The sequence below is a fragment of the Bufo bufo genome, chromosome 2, assembly GCF_905171765.1.
Source record: "Bufo bufo chromosome 2, aBufBuf1.1, whole genome shotgun sequence".
NCBI classification, from domain to species: domain Eukaryota; kingdom Metazoa; phylum Chordata; class Amphibia; order Anura; family Bufonidae; genus Bufo; species Bufo bufo.
In genome coordinates this window covers 4,692,020-4,705,578 of record NC_053390.1, presented here as the reverse complement: position 1 = coordinate 4,705,578, position 13,559 = coordinate 4,692,020, and the positions used below count along the sequence as shown (strand labels likewise).

The 13,559-nt window shown below is 48.8% G+C and overlaps 1 protein-coding gene across 1 annotated transcript; it reads right to left on the bottom strand.

Moving 5' to 3' along the window:
• Nucleotides 1-552: 552 nt before the first annotated feature.
• Nucleotides 553-1,074, bottom strand: LOC120992540 (gamma-crystallin N-like). Its single transcript, XM_040421577.1, has one exon. It carries the CDS (start codon nucleotides 1,072-1,074, stop codon nucleotides 553-555), a length of 522 nt encoding a protein of 173 aa, XP_040277511.1.
• Between the last annotated feature and the right edge of the window lie 12,485 nt (nucleotides 1,075-13,559).

The following is a 13,559-nucleotide window of genomic DNA, read 5'->3' as shown; positions in this document are numbered from 1 at the left end:
CAAGTTTCCTGTCTTTTGCTGTTGCAGGGGGGCTGCTGATGTCATCATCTTGAAACAAACAATTGTTATTATCTTTAAAATAAAAGCAGCACAAATGATAATTTTTGCAGCACAAAAGTAGCACTAAAGAAACACACTGGAGTTTTTGTTTGTGCCGATTGAAGGGGGACAAGCTTCGCACAGCTACCTGTGTCCTCTGTCCCCGAATCTTATACCTTAGAAGAAACCACAAATATCTGATGCAAACAAAAGCTTTTATTCTAGTATCAGGGACAAGAAGCAAAATCAAGAGGGACAAGTCCCAGGAATCAGAAGCCTTCAGCTTAGGTCCTCAGCATCTTCAGGGTGTGAGGTGGAGCTCAATGTCTCTCTGGTTTCTAGATGGTTGGTTCCCTTACATCACGTATAAGGTCTCAGTGATGGTGTGAGGACAGAACTGATGAAATGTCTCTGGTCAGATGATTTCTGGAAGGTCCTTCTCTGGAGGCTCAGAGATGGTTGCAGGTCGGGGATCAGGTAAGCAGAGGAGATGGGCAGGGATTTCATGGCTCATTATGGTTTTTCAACCTCGTAAGTCAGGTAGGCCTTCAGGGATTTCACCGAACCTTCCAATGCTGTGACTGATTCATCAGGCACATCATCTCCTTTGATGCTGACAATGCTTTTCCCGTTGAGTCTTGCGCTATCATACAGGATCCAAACTCCATTGACCACTTTGTGAGACAGGACGGCCATTTTCACATTGTTGTATTCAGGCTCTTTAAATACTTGATGTGATCCTTGATAGTTGGTTTGCTCAAACACAGTGATCACATGATTTTCCAATTGTCCAGAAAACTTCCGGAAAGATCCAATTGTTTGGATCTTTAGATCAGATCCATAGTTCCCTGCCTTGTAGACAGCAAAGTTTCCACTGAAGTCGGCCCCAGAGTACACAATCCAGGTTCCACTGCTAACTTTAAGGGATTTCACGTGAGGCAGGCTGGTGACATCCTGATAATTTTGTACGTCAGTTGCATAGGTATCATAAGACCCAGTAAACATCTCTCCAGTGTACAGGACGATCTGGCTCATCTTGGCTCTTGTTCTGGTTGCTGGACAATCAGTGAAGGCTTCAGCTTGGAGTGGTTGCTGGTCCACGGAGAGTCTTGGTTTATATTGGGTGCTGGGTGACCACACCCCTTCCCTGAGTCACAATTCACTGGAAGAACCTTATGATTTATAACGTCACTGATAAGACGTTACACAATATGGTGGGTGGAGGTGAGGCTTCTGCCTTTACTGTTTCCTTCAGGCAGTTAGTTCTTCTCCTCACAAGTCTTTATGGTCTGGTGACCATGAGGAACATGATTGTGATATCTGGCTGTATATCTGAGATCTTTCTGAGACATTTCGGTTTATTTGCCTGCGATGAATGTCTTTTATGGTTGATTTCCTCTGGTTGTCCTTTGATTCACCATCGACATCGGATCTTACAGGAAAAACAAAGATCTAGAAGAAGCAGGATTCCTACCTGGAGAAATCCATTCTTTTATTATGACACTGTCCCTGGTCATTTGGAAAGTTTTTTCCCCTTGTCACATCCTCAAGGCTTGTAACAGAGCTGGGTCTCGACATAGGGGCCACTTAATATAGTGGATCTGATGAGCTCTAAAACGGGTCCCCCGTGGTTCTCCTTCCCTGGAGGGATCTCTGGCTCTCACTGTGTGGAGGACCCATAACTGAGGCTCGGCGGTTCTTTGCACATTACAGTTTCCCAGGGAGCCTTGCACTTTGGATGTTGCGTTGTGACTCTTCATTGAGGCTGGGCTGTGTTTTTTGTAGCTGGTTTCTCCGAGATCTGCTATTGTTTAGTGTGGGAAGGTCAGACGGAAGAAGACTCCAGCTCCATGCAGAGGACAATGAGGAGAAGTCAGCGGTGACTACAGACGCACTGTCCCATGTCACAGCCACGTCAGTCCTTCTTCGCTTCAGTCTTCTGGCCGCTTTACAAGAGTTCTTAACAACCAATAAAAAGAGAAGATTAAAAATATATATATTTTAAATCCCAACCCCTGCAAAATATATATACAGCATTAATAAGGTCCCCCATAGTGGCCCCCAGGATTAAGTGTATCTCATAGTGACCCCCAACATTAATAATGTCCTCCCTTAGTGTCCCGCAGCATTTAGTATCCCCCATAGTGGCCCCCAGTATTAATAGTGTCTCTCATAGTGGCCCCCAGCAATAATAATGCTTCCCTACTGGCCCCCATCATTAATAATGGCCCCCATAGTGGCCCAAGCATTAATAATGGCCTCCCTAGTGGCCCCCAGCATTAATAATGTCCCCCCAAGTGGACCCCAGCATTAATAGCAGCCCCCAGCATTAATAGTGGCCCCCAACATTAATAGTGGCCCCCAGCATTAATAGAGGCACCCCTAGTGGCCCCCAACATTAATAGTGGCCCACAGCATTAATAGTGGCCCCCAACATTAAAAGTTGCCTCCCTAGTGGCCCCCAGCATTAATAGTGGCACCCAGCATTAATATTGCCCCCCTAGTGGCCCCCAGCATTAATAATGGCCCCTATAGTGGCCCCAAGCATTAATAATGACCTCCATAGTGACCCCCAGCATTAATAATGTCCCCCCAAGTGGCCCCCAACATTAATAGTGGCCCCCAGAATTATTAGTGGCCTCCAACATTAATAGTGACCTCACTAGTGGCCCTTCAGCATTAATAGTGCCCCCTAGTGGTCCCAAGCATTAACAATGCCACCCTAGTTGCCCCCAGAATTAATAATGTCCCCCTTAATGGCCCCCAGCATTAATAGAGTCCCCCAGCTTAAATAGTGCCCCCCTAGAATTAATAATGCCCCCCTAGTGGCCCCCAGCATCAATAATGGCCCCCCTAGTGGCCCCCAGCATTAATAGCGGTTCCAACATTAATAGTGTCCCCCTAGTGGCCCCAAGCATTAATAATGCCCTTCTAGTGGCCCCATGCATTAATAATGGTCCCCAAGTGGCTCCCAGCATTAATATTGGCCCCCAGCATTAATAGTGGCCCCCAGAATTGATAGTGGTCCCCCCTAGTGTCCCCCAGCATTAATAGTGGCCACCCCTAGTGTCCCACAGCATTAATAGTGGCCCCTAGCATTGATAGTGGCCTCCCTAGTGGCCCCCAGCATTAATAGACTCCTCTAGTGGCCCCTAGCATTGATAATGCCCCTCTAATGGCCCCCAGCATTATTAGATCCCGCCTAGTGGCCCCTAGCATTAATAGTGGCCTCCCGAGTGGCCCCCAGCATTAATAGTGCCCCCCTAGTGGCCCCCAGCATTGATAGTTTCCCCTCCTAGTGGCCCCCAGCATTAATAGTGGCACCCCTAGTGGAACCCAGCAGTAATAGTGGCCCCCAGCATTAATAGTGGCCCCCAGCATTAATAGATCCCCTTAGTGGCACCTAGCATTAAAAATGCCCCTCTAGTGGCCCATAGCATTGATAGATTTCCCCTAGTGGCCCCTAGCATTAATAATGGCCTCCCTAGTGGCCCCCAACATTAATAATGCCCCACCTAGTGGCCGCCTGCATTAATAATGGCCCCCAGCATTAATAGTGGCCCACAGCATTAATAGTGGCACCCAGCATTAATAGTAGCCCCAAGCATTAATAGCGGCCCCCAACATTAATAGTGACCCCTAGTGACCCCCAGCATTAATAATGCCCCCTAGTGGCCCTCTGCATTAATTATAACCCCCAAGTTGCCTTCAGCATTAAGTGTGGCCCACAGCATTAACAGTGCCCCACCTAGTGGCCGCCTGCATTAATAATGGCCCCCAAGTGGCCCCCAGCATTAATAGTGGCCCACAGCATTAATAGTGGCACCCAGCATTAATAGTGGCCCCAAGCATTAAAAGCGGCCCACAACATTAATAGTTCCCTTTTAGTGGCCCACAGCATTAATAATGCCCCCTAGTGGCCCCCAGCATTTATAATGACCCCCAAGTGGCCCACAGCATTAATAGTGGCCCACAGCATTAATAGTGGACCCAGCATTAATAGAGTCCCCCAGCATCAATAGTGGCGCCCTTAGTGGCACCAGCATTGATAGCGATCCCCCTAGTGGCCCCCAGAATTAATAGTGATTACCCCTAGTGGCACCCAACATTAATAGTGGCCCCCAGCATTAATAGTAGCCTCACTAGTAGCCCCCTGCATTAATAATGGACCCCCCTAGTGGCTCTTAGCATTAATAGCGGCCACAAGCATTTATAGTGCCCCCTAGTGGCCCCTAGCATTAATAATTCCCCCTAGTGGCCCCTAGCAGTAATAATGGCCCCCTAGTGGCTCCCAGCAATAACAGTGGCCCCCAGCTTTAATAATGGCCCCCATAATGGCCCCCAGCATTAATAGTGTCCACCCCTAGTGGACCCCAGCATTTATAGTGCCCCCCTAGTGGTCACCATCTTTAATAGTGGCCCCTAGCATTGATAGTGCCTCCTTAGTGGCCCCCAGCATTAATAATTGGCCCCATAGTGGCCCCAAGCATTAATAATGTCCCCCATAGTGGCCCCCGGCATTACAAGTGGCCCCCAACATTAGTAGTGGCCCCCAGCATTAATAGTAGCACCCCTAGTGGATTTCAGCATTAATAGTGGCCCCCAGCATTAATAGTGTCCCCCCTAGTTGCCCCCTGCATTGATAGTGGCCTCAAGCATTAATAATGTTCCCCCTAGTGGCCCCTAGCATTAATAATGCCCCCCTAGTGGCCCCAGCATTATCAATGTCTCCCCTAATAGCCCCCAGCAATAATAATGGCCCAAGCATGAATAGTGCCTTCCTAGTGTCCCCCAGCATTAATAGTGTCCCCCCTAGTGCACGCCTTCATTAATAGTGGCCCCTGGCATTAATAGTGTCCCCTAGTGGCCCCCAGCATTAATAGTGCCCCCCAGCATTAAAAGTGATCCCCTAGTGGCCCCCAGCATTAATAGTGGCCACCCCTAGTGTCCCCCAGCATTAATAGTGGCCCCTAGCATTGATAGTAGCCTCCCTAGTAGCTCCCAGCATTATTAGACCCCCCTAGTGGCCCCCCTAGCATTAATAATGTCCATCTAATGGCCCCAGCATTAATAGATCCTGTCTAGTGGCCCCTAGCATTAATAGTGGCCTCCCGAGTGGCCCCCAGCATTAATAGTGCCCCCTTGTGGCCCCCAGCATTGATAGTTTTCCCCCCTAGTGGCCCCCAGAATTAATAGTGGCACCCCTAGTGGCCCCCAGCATTAAAAGTGGCCCCCAGCATTAATAGTGGCCCACAGCATTAATAGATCCCCTTAGTGGCACCTTGCATTAAAAATGCCCCTCTAGTGGCCCTTAGCATTGATAGATCCCCCTAGTGGCCCCTAGCATTAATAATGGCCTCCCTAGTGGCCCCCAGCATTAATGGCGGCCCCCAACATTAATAGTGCCCCCCTAGTGGCCCCCAGCATTAATAATGCCCCACCTTGTAGCCGCCTGCATTAATAATGGCCCCCAAGTGGCCCCCCGCATTAATAGTGGCCCACAGCATAAATAGTGGCCCCCAGCATAAATAGTGGCCCCAAGCATTAATAGCGGCCCCCAACATTAATAGTGCCACCTAGTGACCCCCAGCATTAATAATGCCCCCCTAGTGGCCCTCTGCATTAATTATGACCCACAAGTTGCCCCCAGCATTAAGTGTGGTCCACAGCATTAACAGTGGCACACATAGTGGCCCCCAGTATTAATAGTGGCCCCTAGCATTAATAGCGGCCCCCAACATTAATAGTTCCCTTTTAGTGGCCTCCAGCATTAATAATTGCCCCCTAGTGGCCCCCAGCATTTATAATGACCTCCAAGTGGCCCCCAGCATTAATAGTGGCCCCCAGCATCAATAGTGGCGCCGCTAGTGGCGCCAGCATTGATAGTGATCCCCTTAGTGGCCCCCAGCATTAATAGTGATTACCCCTAGTGGCACCCAACATTAATAGTGGACTCACTAGTGGCCCCCAGCATTAATAATGGCCCCCCTAGTGGTTCTCAGCATTAATTGCGGCCACAAGCATTTATAGTGCCCCCCTAGTGGCCCCTAGAATTAATAATGCCCCCTAGTGTCCCCCAGCATTAATAATGGCCCTTATAATGGCCTCCAGCATTTATAGTGCCCCCTCTAGTGGCCACCAGCTTTAATAGTGGCCCCTAGCATTGATAGTGCCTGCTTAGTGGCCCCTAGCATTAATAATGGGCCCCATAGTGGCCCCACGCATTAATAATGTCCCCCATAGTGGCCCTTAGCATTAATAATGTCCCCCCAGTGGCCCCCAGTATTACAAGTGGCCCCCAACATTAATAGTGGCCCCCAGCATTAATAGTAGCACCCTTAGTGGCTCCCAGCATTAATAGTGGCCCCCAACATTAATAGTAGCCCCCAGTATTAATAGTGGCCTCCAGCATTAATAGTGGCCTCCCTAGTGGCCCCCTGCATTAATAGTGGCCCCCAGCTTTAATAGTAACCCCCTAGTGGTCCCCAGCATAAATAATGTCCCCCCTAGTAGCCCTAAGCATTGATAGTGGCCTCCAGCATTAATAATGTCCCCCCTAGTGGCCCCCTTCATTAATAGTGGCCCCTGGCATTATTAGTGTCCCCTAGTGGCCCCCAGCATTAATAGTGTCCCCTCTAGTGGCTCCCAGCATTAATAGTGGCCCCCAGCATTAAAAGTGACCCACTAGTGGCCCCCAGCTTTAATAGTAACCCCCTAGTGGCCCCCAGCATAAATAATGTCCCCCCTAGTGGCCCTAAGCATTGATAGAGGCCTCCAGCATTAATAATGTTCCCCCTAGTGGCCCCTAGCTTTAATAATGCCCCCCAGTGGCCCTCCGCATTAATAATGTCTTCCCTAATAGCCCCCAGCTTTAATAATGGCTCCAGCATTATTAGTGCCTTCCTAGTGTCCCCCAGCATTATTAGTGTCCCCCCTAGTGCCCCCCTTCATTAATAGTGGTTCCTGGCATTATTAGTGTCCCCTTGTGGCCCACAGCATTAATAGTGTCCCCTCTAGTGGCTCCCAGCATTAATAGTGGACCCCGGCATTAAAAGTGACCCACTAGTTGCCCCCAGCATTAATAGTGGCCACCCCTAGTGGCCCCTAACATTAATAGTGGCCCCCAGCATTAATAGTGCCCCCCAGCATTAATAGTGGCCCCCAAGTGGCCCCCAGCATTCATAGTAGCCACCCCTAGTGACCCTTAGCATTAATAGTGGCCCCCAGCATTATATGTGGCCTCCAGCATTATTAATGGCCCTCGTAATGGCGCCCAACATTAATATTGACCCCCCTTGTGGCGCCCAGCATTGATAGTGTTCCCCCCCAGTGGCCCCCAACATTAATAGTGGCCTCCAGCATTATTAGTGGGCTCCAACATTAATAATGGCCTACGTAGTTGCCCTTCAGCATTAATAGTGCCCCCTAGTGGTCCCAAGCATTAACAATGCCACCCTAGTGGCCTCCAGCATTAATAATGTCCCCCTTAGTGGCCCCCAGCATTAATAGAGGCCCCCAGCTTAAATAGTGCTCCCCTAGAATTAATAATGCCCCACTAGTGGCCCCCAGCATCAATAATGGCCCCCAGCATTAATAGCGGTTCCAACATTAATTGTGTCCCCCTAGTGGCCCCTAGCATTAATAATGCCCTTCTAGTGGCCCCCTGCATTAATAATGGTCCCCAAGTGGCTCCCAGCATTAATATTGGTCCCCAGCATTAATAGTGGCCCCCAGAATTGATAGTGGTCCCCCCTAGTGGCCCCCAGCATTAATAGTGGCCACCCCTAGTGTCCCCCAGCATTAATAGTGGCCCCTAGGATTGATAGTGGCCTCCCTAGTGGCCCCCAGCATTATTAAACCCCCCTAGTGGCCCCTAGCATTAATAATGCCCCTCTAATGGCCCCCAGCATTAATAGATCCTGCCTAGTGGCCCCTAGCATTAATAAGGGGGCCTCCCGAGTGGTCCCCAGCATTAATAGTGCCCCCTTGTGGCCCCCAGCATTGATAGTTTTCCCCCCTAGTGGCCCCTAGCATTATTAGTGGCACCCCTAGTGGCCCCCAGCATTAATAGTGGCCCCCAGCATTAATAGATCCCCTTAGTGGCACCTTGAATTAAAAATGCCCCTCTAGTGGCCCTTAGCATTGATAGATCCCCTAGTGGCCCCAAGAATTAATAATGGCCTCCCTAGTGGCCCCCAGCATTAAGGGTGGCCTTCAACATTAATAGTGCCCCCCTAGTGGCCCCCAGCATTAATAATGCCCCACCTAGTGACCGCCTGCATTAATAATGGCCCCCAAGTAGCCCCCAGAATTAATAGTGGCCCCCAGCATAAATAGTGGCCCCAAGCATTAATAGTGACCCCCAGCATTAATAATGCCCCCCTAGTCGCCCTCTGCATTAATTATGACCCCCAAGTTGCCCTCAGCATTAAGTGTGGCCCACAGCATTAACAGTGGCACACATAGTGGCCCCCAGCATTAATAGTGGCCCCTAGCATTAATAACGGCCTCCAACATTAATAGTTCCCTTTTAGTGGCCCCCAGCATTAATAATGCCCACTAGTGGCCCCCAGCATTTATAATGACCCCCAAGTGGCCCTCTGCATTAATAGTTGCCCCCAGCATCAATAGTGGCGCCCCTAGTGGCGCCAGCATTGATAGTGATCCCCTTAGTGGCCCCCAGCATTAATAGTGATTACCACTAGTGGCACCCAACATTAATAGTGGACTCACTAGTGGCCCCCAGCATTAATAATGGCCCCCCTAGTGGTTCTCAGCATTAATTGTGGCCACAAGCATTTATAGTGCCCCCCTAGTGGCCCCTAGCATTAATAATGCTCCCTAGTGGCCCCCAGCATTATTAATGGCCCCCTAGTGGCCCCCAGCAATAATAGTGGCCCCCAGCATTAATAATGGCCCCTATAATGGCCCCCAGCATTAATAGTGCCACCCCTAGTGGACCCCAGAATTTATAGTGCCCCCCCTAGTGGCCACCAGCTTTAATAGTGGCCCCCAGCATTAATAATGGGCCCCATAGTGGCCCCAAGCATTAATAATGTCCCCCATAGTGGCCCTTAGCATTAATAATGTCCCCCCAGTGGCCCCCAGTATTACAAGTGGCCCCCAACATTAATAGTGGCCCCCAGCAATAATAGTAGCACCCCTAGTGGCTCCCAGCATTAATAGTGGCCCCCAACATTAATAGTAGCCCCCAGTATTAATACTGGCCTCCAGCATTAGTAGTGGCCTCCCTAGTGACCCCCTGCATTAATAGTGGCCCCCAGCTTTAATAGTAACCCCCTAGTGGCCCCCAGCATAAATAATGTCCCCCTTAGTGGCCCTAAGTATTAATAGTGGCCTCCAGCATTAATAATGTCCCCCTAGTGCCCCCCTTCATTAATAGTGGCCCCTGGCATTATTAGTGTCCCCTAGTGGCCCCCAGCATTATTAGTGGCCCTCTAGTGGCCCCCAGCATTAATAGTGGCCCTGGCTTTAAAAGTGACCCCCTAGTGGCCCCCAGCATTAATAGTGGCCACCCCTAGTGGCCCCTAACATTAATAGTGGCCCCCAGCATTAATAGTGGCCCCCTAGTGGCCCCCAGCATTCATAGTAGCCACCCCTAGTGACCCTTAGCATTAATAGTGGCCCCCAGCATTATATGTGGCCTCCAGCATTATTAATGGCCCTCATAATGGCGCCCAACATTATTATTGACCCCCCTTGTGGCGCCCAGCATTGATAGTGTTCCCCACTAGTGGCCCCTAACATTAATAGTGGCCCTCCGAGTGGCCCCCAGAATTAATAGTGGCCTCTAGCCATAATAGTGCCCGCCTAGTGGCCCCCAGAATTTATTGTGGCCTTCCTAGTGGCTCTCAGCAATAATAGTGGCCCCCAGCATTAATAAAGACCCCTATAGTGCCCCCATCATTAGAACAACAACAAAACAACAACAACAAAACATTTGTAAAGCGCTTTTCTCCCATAAGCTTGTCTCAGATCGGTACATAGTGATATGTACAGGGGGGAAAAGTTATGTGATGGCAAATGCCAGGCTAAACAGGTGGCTTTTCAGTTTTGATTTAAATGTGTCCAGGGTTGGAGCTGTCTTGATTGCGTTTGGCAGGGCATTCCACAAGGTAGGGGCAGCGTGACAGAAAGCTCTGGCTCCAAAGGTTTCTAGTTGAATTCTGAAGGGTGGTCAAGATATTGGATCCTTTTGACCTGAGGTTGTGTGAGGTGTGACGCGGATGCAACAAAACCTTCAGGTATCCAGGGCCTAGGTCGTGTAGGGATTGGAAGGTTAGCATGCCAATTTTTAAAAGGATTCTCCATTTTATGGGTAACCAGTGTAGTGAGCGGAGGATTGGCGTTATGTGACGGTGGCGGGGTTGGCTTGTTAACAGTCTGGCGGCAGCATTCTGTACTAGCTGCAGGCGGTGTAGGTCTTTATTAGGAAGGCCTACATAGAGGGCATGCGATCAAGGCGTGAACTAGGGTTGGAAGATCTTCTGAAGGATGAGGGGCTTAATTTTTGCAATATTCCTTAGGTGAAAAAAGGAGTGTTTCACCACAGCTGAAATTTGGTTTCTGATGTTTAACTCCTCATCCATCAGTAAACCCAAGCTGCACACAGTGTTGGAGCTAGTAAGGTCCGAGTTCCCTGCCCTCAGTGGTGTTGACTGTGTCTGGAGCGGTTTTGCTGTTAGGCGCTGGCCTCCGATGACAAGAACCTCTGTTTTGTCTGCATTTAGTTTAAGCCAGTTTCCATTCATCCACTCCTGAAGCTCGGCTAAGCATGTGTTTATTTTTGGGATTGGGTCTGTCATATCGGGTTTGAATGACATATATAGTGGGATGTTAGACCGTGTTTTTCGATGATTTTCCCGAGTGGCAGCATGTATATGGAAAACAACAAAGGGGATAGGATTGAGCCCTGGGGCACACCATATTTTAGTGGTACAGGGTTGGACTGGAAAGGCCCCAAGGCTACCCTTTGAGTTCTGCCAGCCAGGAAGGAGGAGAACCATTGGAGGACTAAACCATCAATGCCACAGTACTCTTGCAGTCTGTTGAGCAAGATTTAATGATCAATTGTATCAAAAGCCGCTGAGAGATCAAGCAGTACCAGGATGGAACACTCACCTCTGTCTCTGGCCATGAGCAGGTCATTGCAAATCCGGACAAGAGCTGTTTCACAGCTGTGGTGCATCTTGAAGCCAGATTGTAGGGGGTCAAATATGTTGTTCATTGACTGGCTTCAAGTTGGAGATATGCAGCCTTCTCAATAGGGAAGGTTGGAGAGCGGTCTGTAGTTGCTCAGAATATCCGGATCTAGGGATGGTTTCTTGAGTAGTGATGAGTGGCAGGGGTCATATATTCGCAATATTTCGCAAATATTATTCGTCAAATATTCGCAAATTCTAATATTCGTTATATTATACTTTTTTTTACTTGAAAAATCGGCAAGGTAATGATCGCGTAATATGCGAATATTACGCGATCAATACAGGCGTGGGTCAAAAACAAATATATAGCACTATAGAATTTAGTGCTATATATTTGTTTTTTTTAATATTTGTAATTTTTTTCCACCTGAAGTCATGATTCCTCCCTGCTTAAAGAGGACCTTTCACTAGTTTAAAAACTAAAAACTAACTATATCAGTGGGCAGAGCGGCGCCCAGGGGTCCCCCTGCACTTACTAGTATGTCTGGGCGCCGCTCCGTTCGCCCGGTATAGGCTCCGGTGTCCGCAGCTCCCTCTTTTGTACGGGGCAGAGTTTTTGTATTAGGGTTGTCCCAGGCTATGAGCTGTGCGCTACGATTGGCCAGCGCTGCAGCAAGGGACAACCCTAATACAAAAACTCCGCCCCGTACAACAGAGGGAGCTGCGGACAACGGAGCCTATACCGGGCGAACGGAGCGGCGCCCAGACATACTAGTAAGTGCAGGGGACCACTGGGCGCCGCTCTGCCCACTGATATAGTTAGTTTTTAGTTTTTAAACTAGTGAAAGGTCCTCTTTAAGTTACTTAAGCAGGGAGGAATCATGACTTCAGATGGACAAAAATGAAGAATATTCTAAAAAACAAATATATAGAGAGCAATATAGCTGATATAGTGATATATTCGTTTGTCAGAATATTCGTAATATTCTAAAAGAAGAATATATAGCAATATAGCGAATAGTTGAAAAAAAACGAATAAAGGGCAATTTAGCTAATATAGTGCTATAATCTTTTTATTAATAGTTGTCATTTTTTTCCAATCTGAACTTCAGATGAGAAAAAAATTACAACTATTAGACAAAGAAGATTATAGCACAATATTAGCTAAATTGCTCTATATTTGTTTTTTTTCAAATATTCGCCATATTGCTATATAATCTTGTTTTAGAAAATTACGAATATTCTAAAAAACGAATATATAGCACTATATCGAATAAATTTGTTTTTTAGAATATTCGTCATTTTTTTCATCTAAAGTCATGATTCCTTAAGCAGGGAGGAATCATGACTTCGGATGGAAAAAAATGACGAATATATTTATCCCCAATAAAAATTTGCATTCAACACAACTCCTAATGTCAAAGATATTGCAGCCTTCTTGTCACGTACCAGCAGGACAGGTAGTGGATCCTCTGGACCAGAGAGGCGATGGCGCGGGTTGTACTAGAGGACCGGTTCTAAGCAGTTACTGGTCTTCACCAGAGCCCGCCGCAAAGCGGGATGGATTTGCTGCGGCGGTAACTACCAGGTCGTGTCCCCTAGTAACAACTCGACCTCTCTGGCTGGTGATATGGCGTGGTACACAGGGAGAAGGCAAGAGCGAAGTCGGACGTAGTGGTGTAGCCCAGGCCAGGGCCTTCCCGGACAGTAAACTGAGCATAAAGGCTACCTTGGCTCGCTCAGAAGGAAACTGGTCGGACAGGAGCTCGAGGTGGAGAGAGCACTGCGACAAGAACCCACGGCACCGCTTAGGATCTCCGTCATATTTGTCTGGTAGGGACAAACGGATTCTGGAACCGGTGGTAACTGCAGGCTGAGGTGATGCAGCAGGAGCAGATGGAGGAGCTGGCTGTCGCAGAGAAGGCAGGAGCTGCTGCAACATAGCGGTCAACTGGGCCAGCTGTTGACCCTGCTGGGCCACAATGGTGGTGAGGTCCTCCAGGCTTGGCAAGGGAACATCACCGGGATCCATGGCCGGATCTTACTGTCACGTACCAGCAGGACAGGTAGTGGATTGTACTAGAGGACCGGTTCTAAGCAGTTACTGGTCTTCACCAGAGCCCGCCGCAAAGCGGGATGGATTTGCTGCGGCGGTAACTACCAGGTCGTGTCCCCTAGTAACAACTCGACCTCTCTGGCTGGTGATATGGCGTGGTACACAGGGAGAAGGCAAGAGCGAAGTCGGACGTAGCAGCGGTCAGGGCAGGCGGCAAAGGTTCAAAGGCGAGTGGACGGTAGCAACGGGTACGGCAACAGGTAAGGCAAACAAACATAGAAAGGAACGCTTTCTCTGAG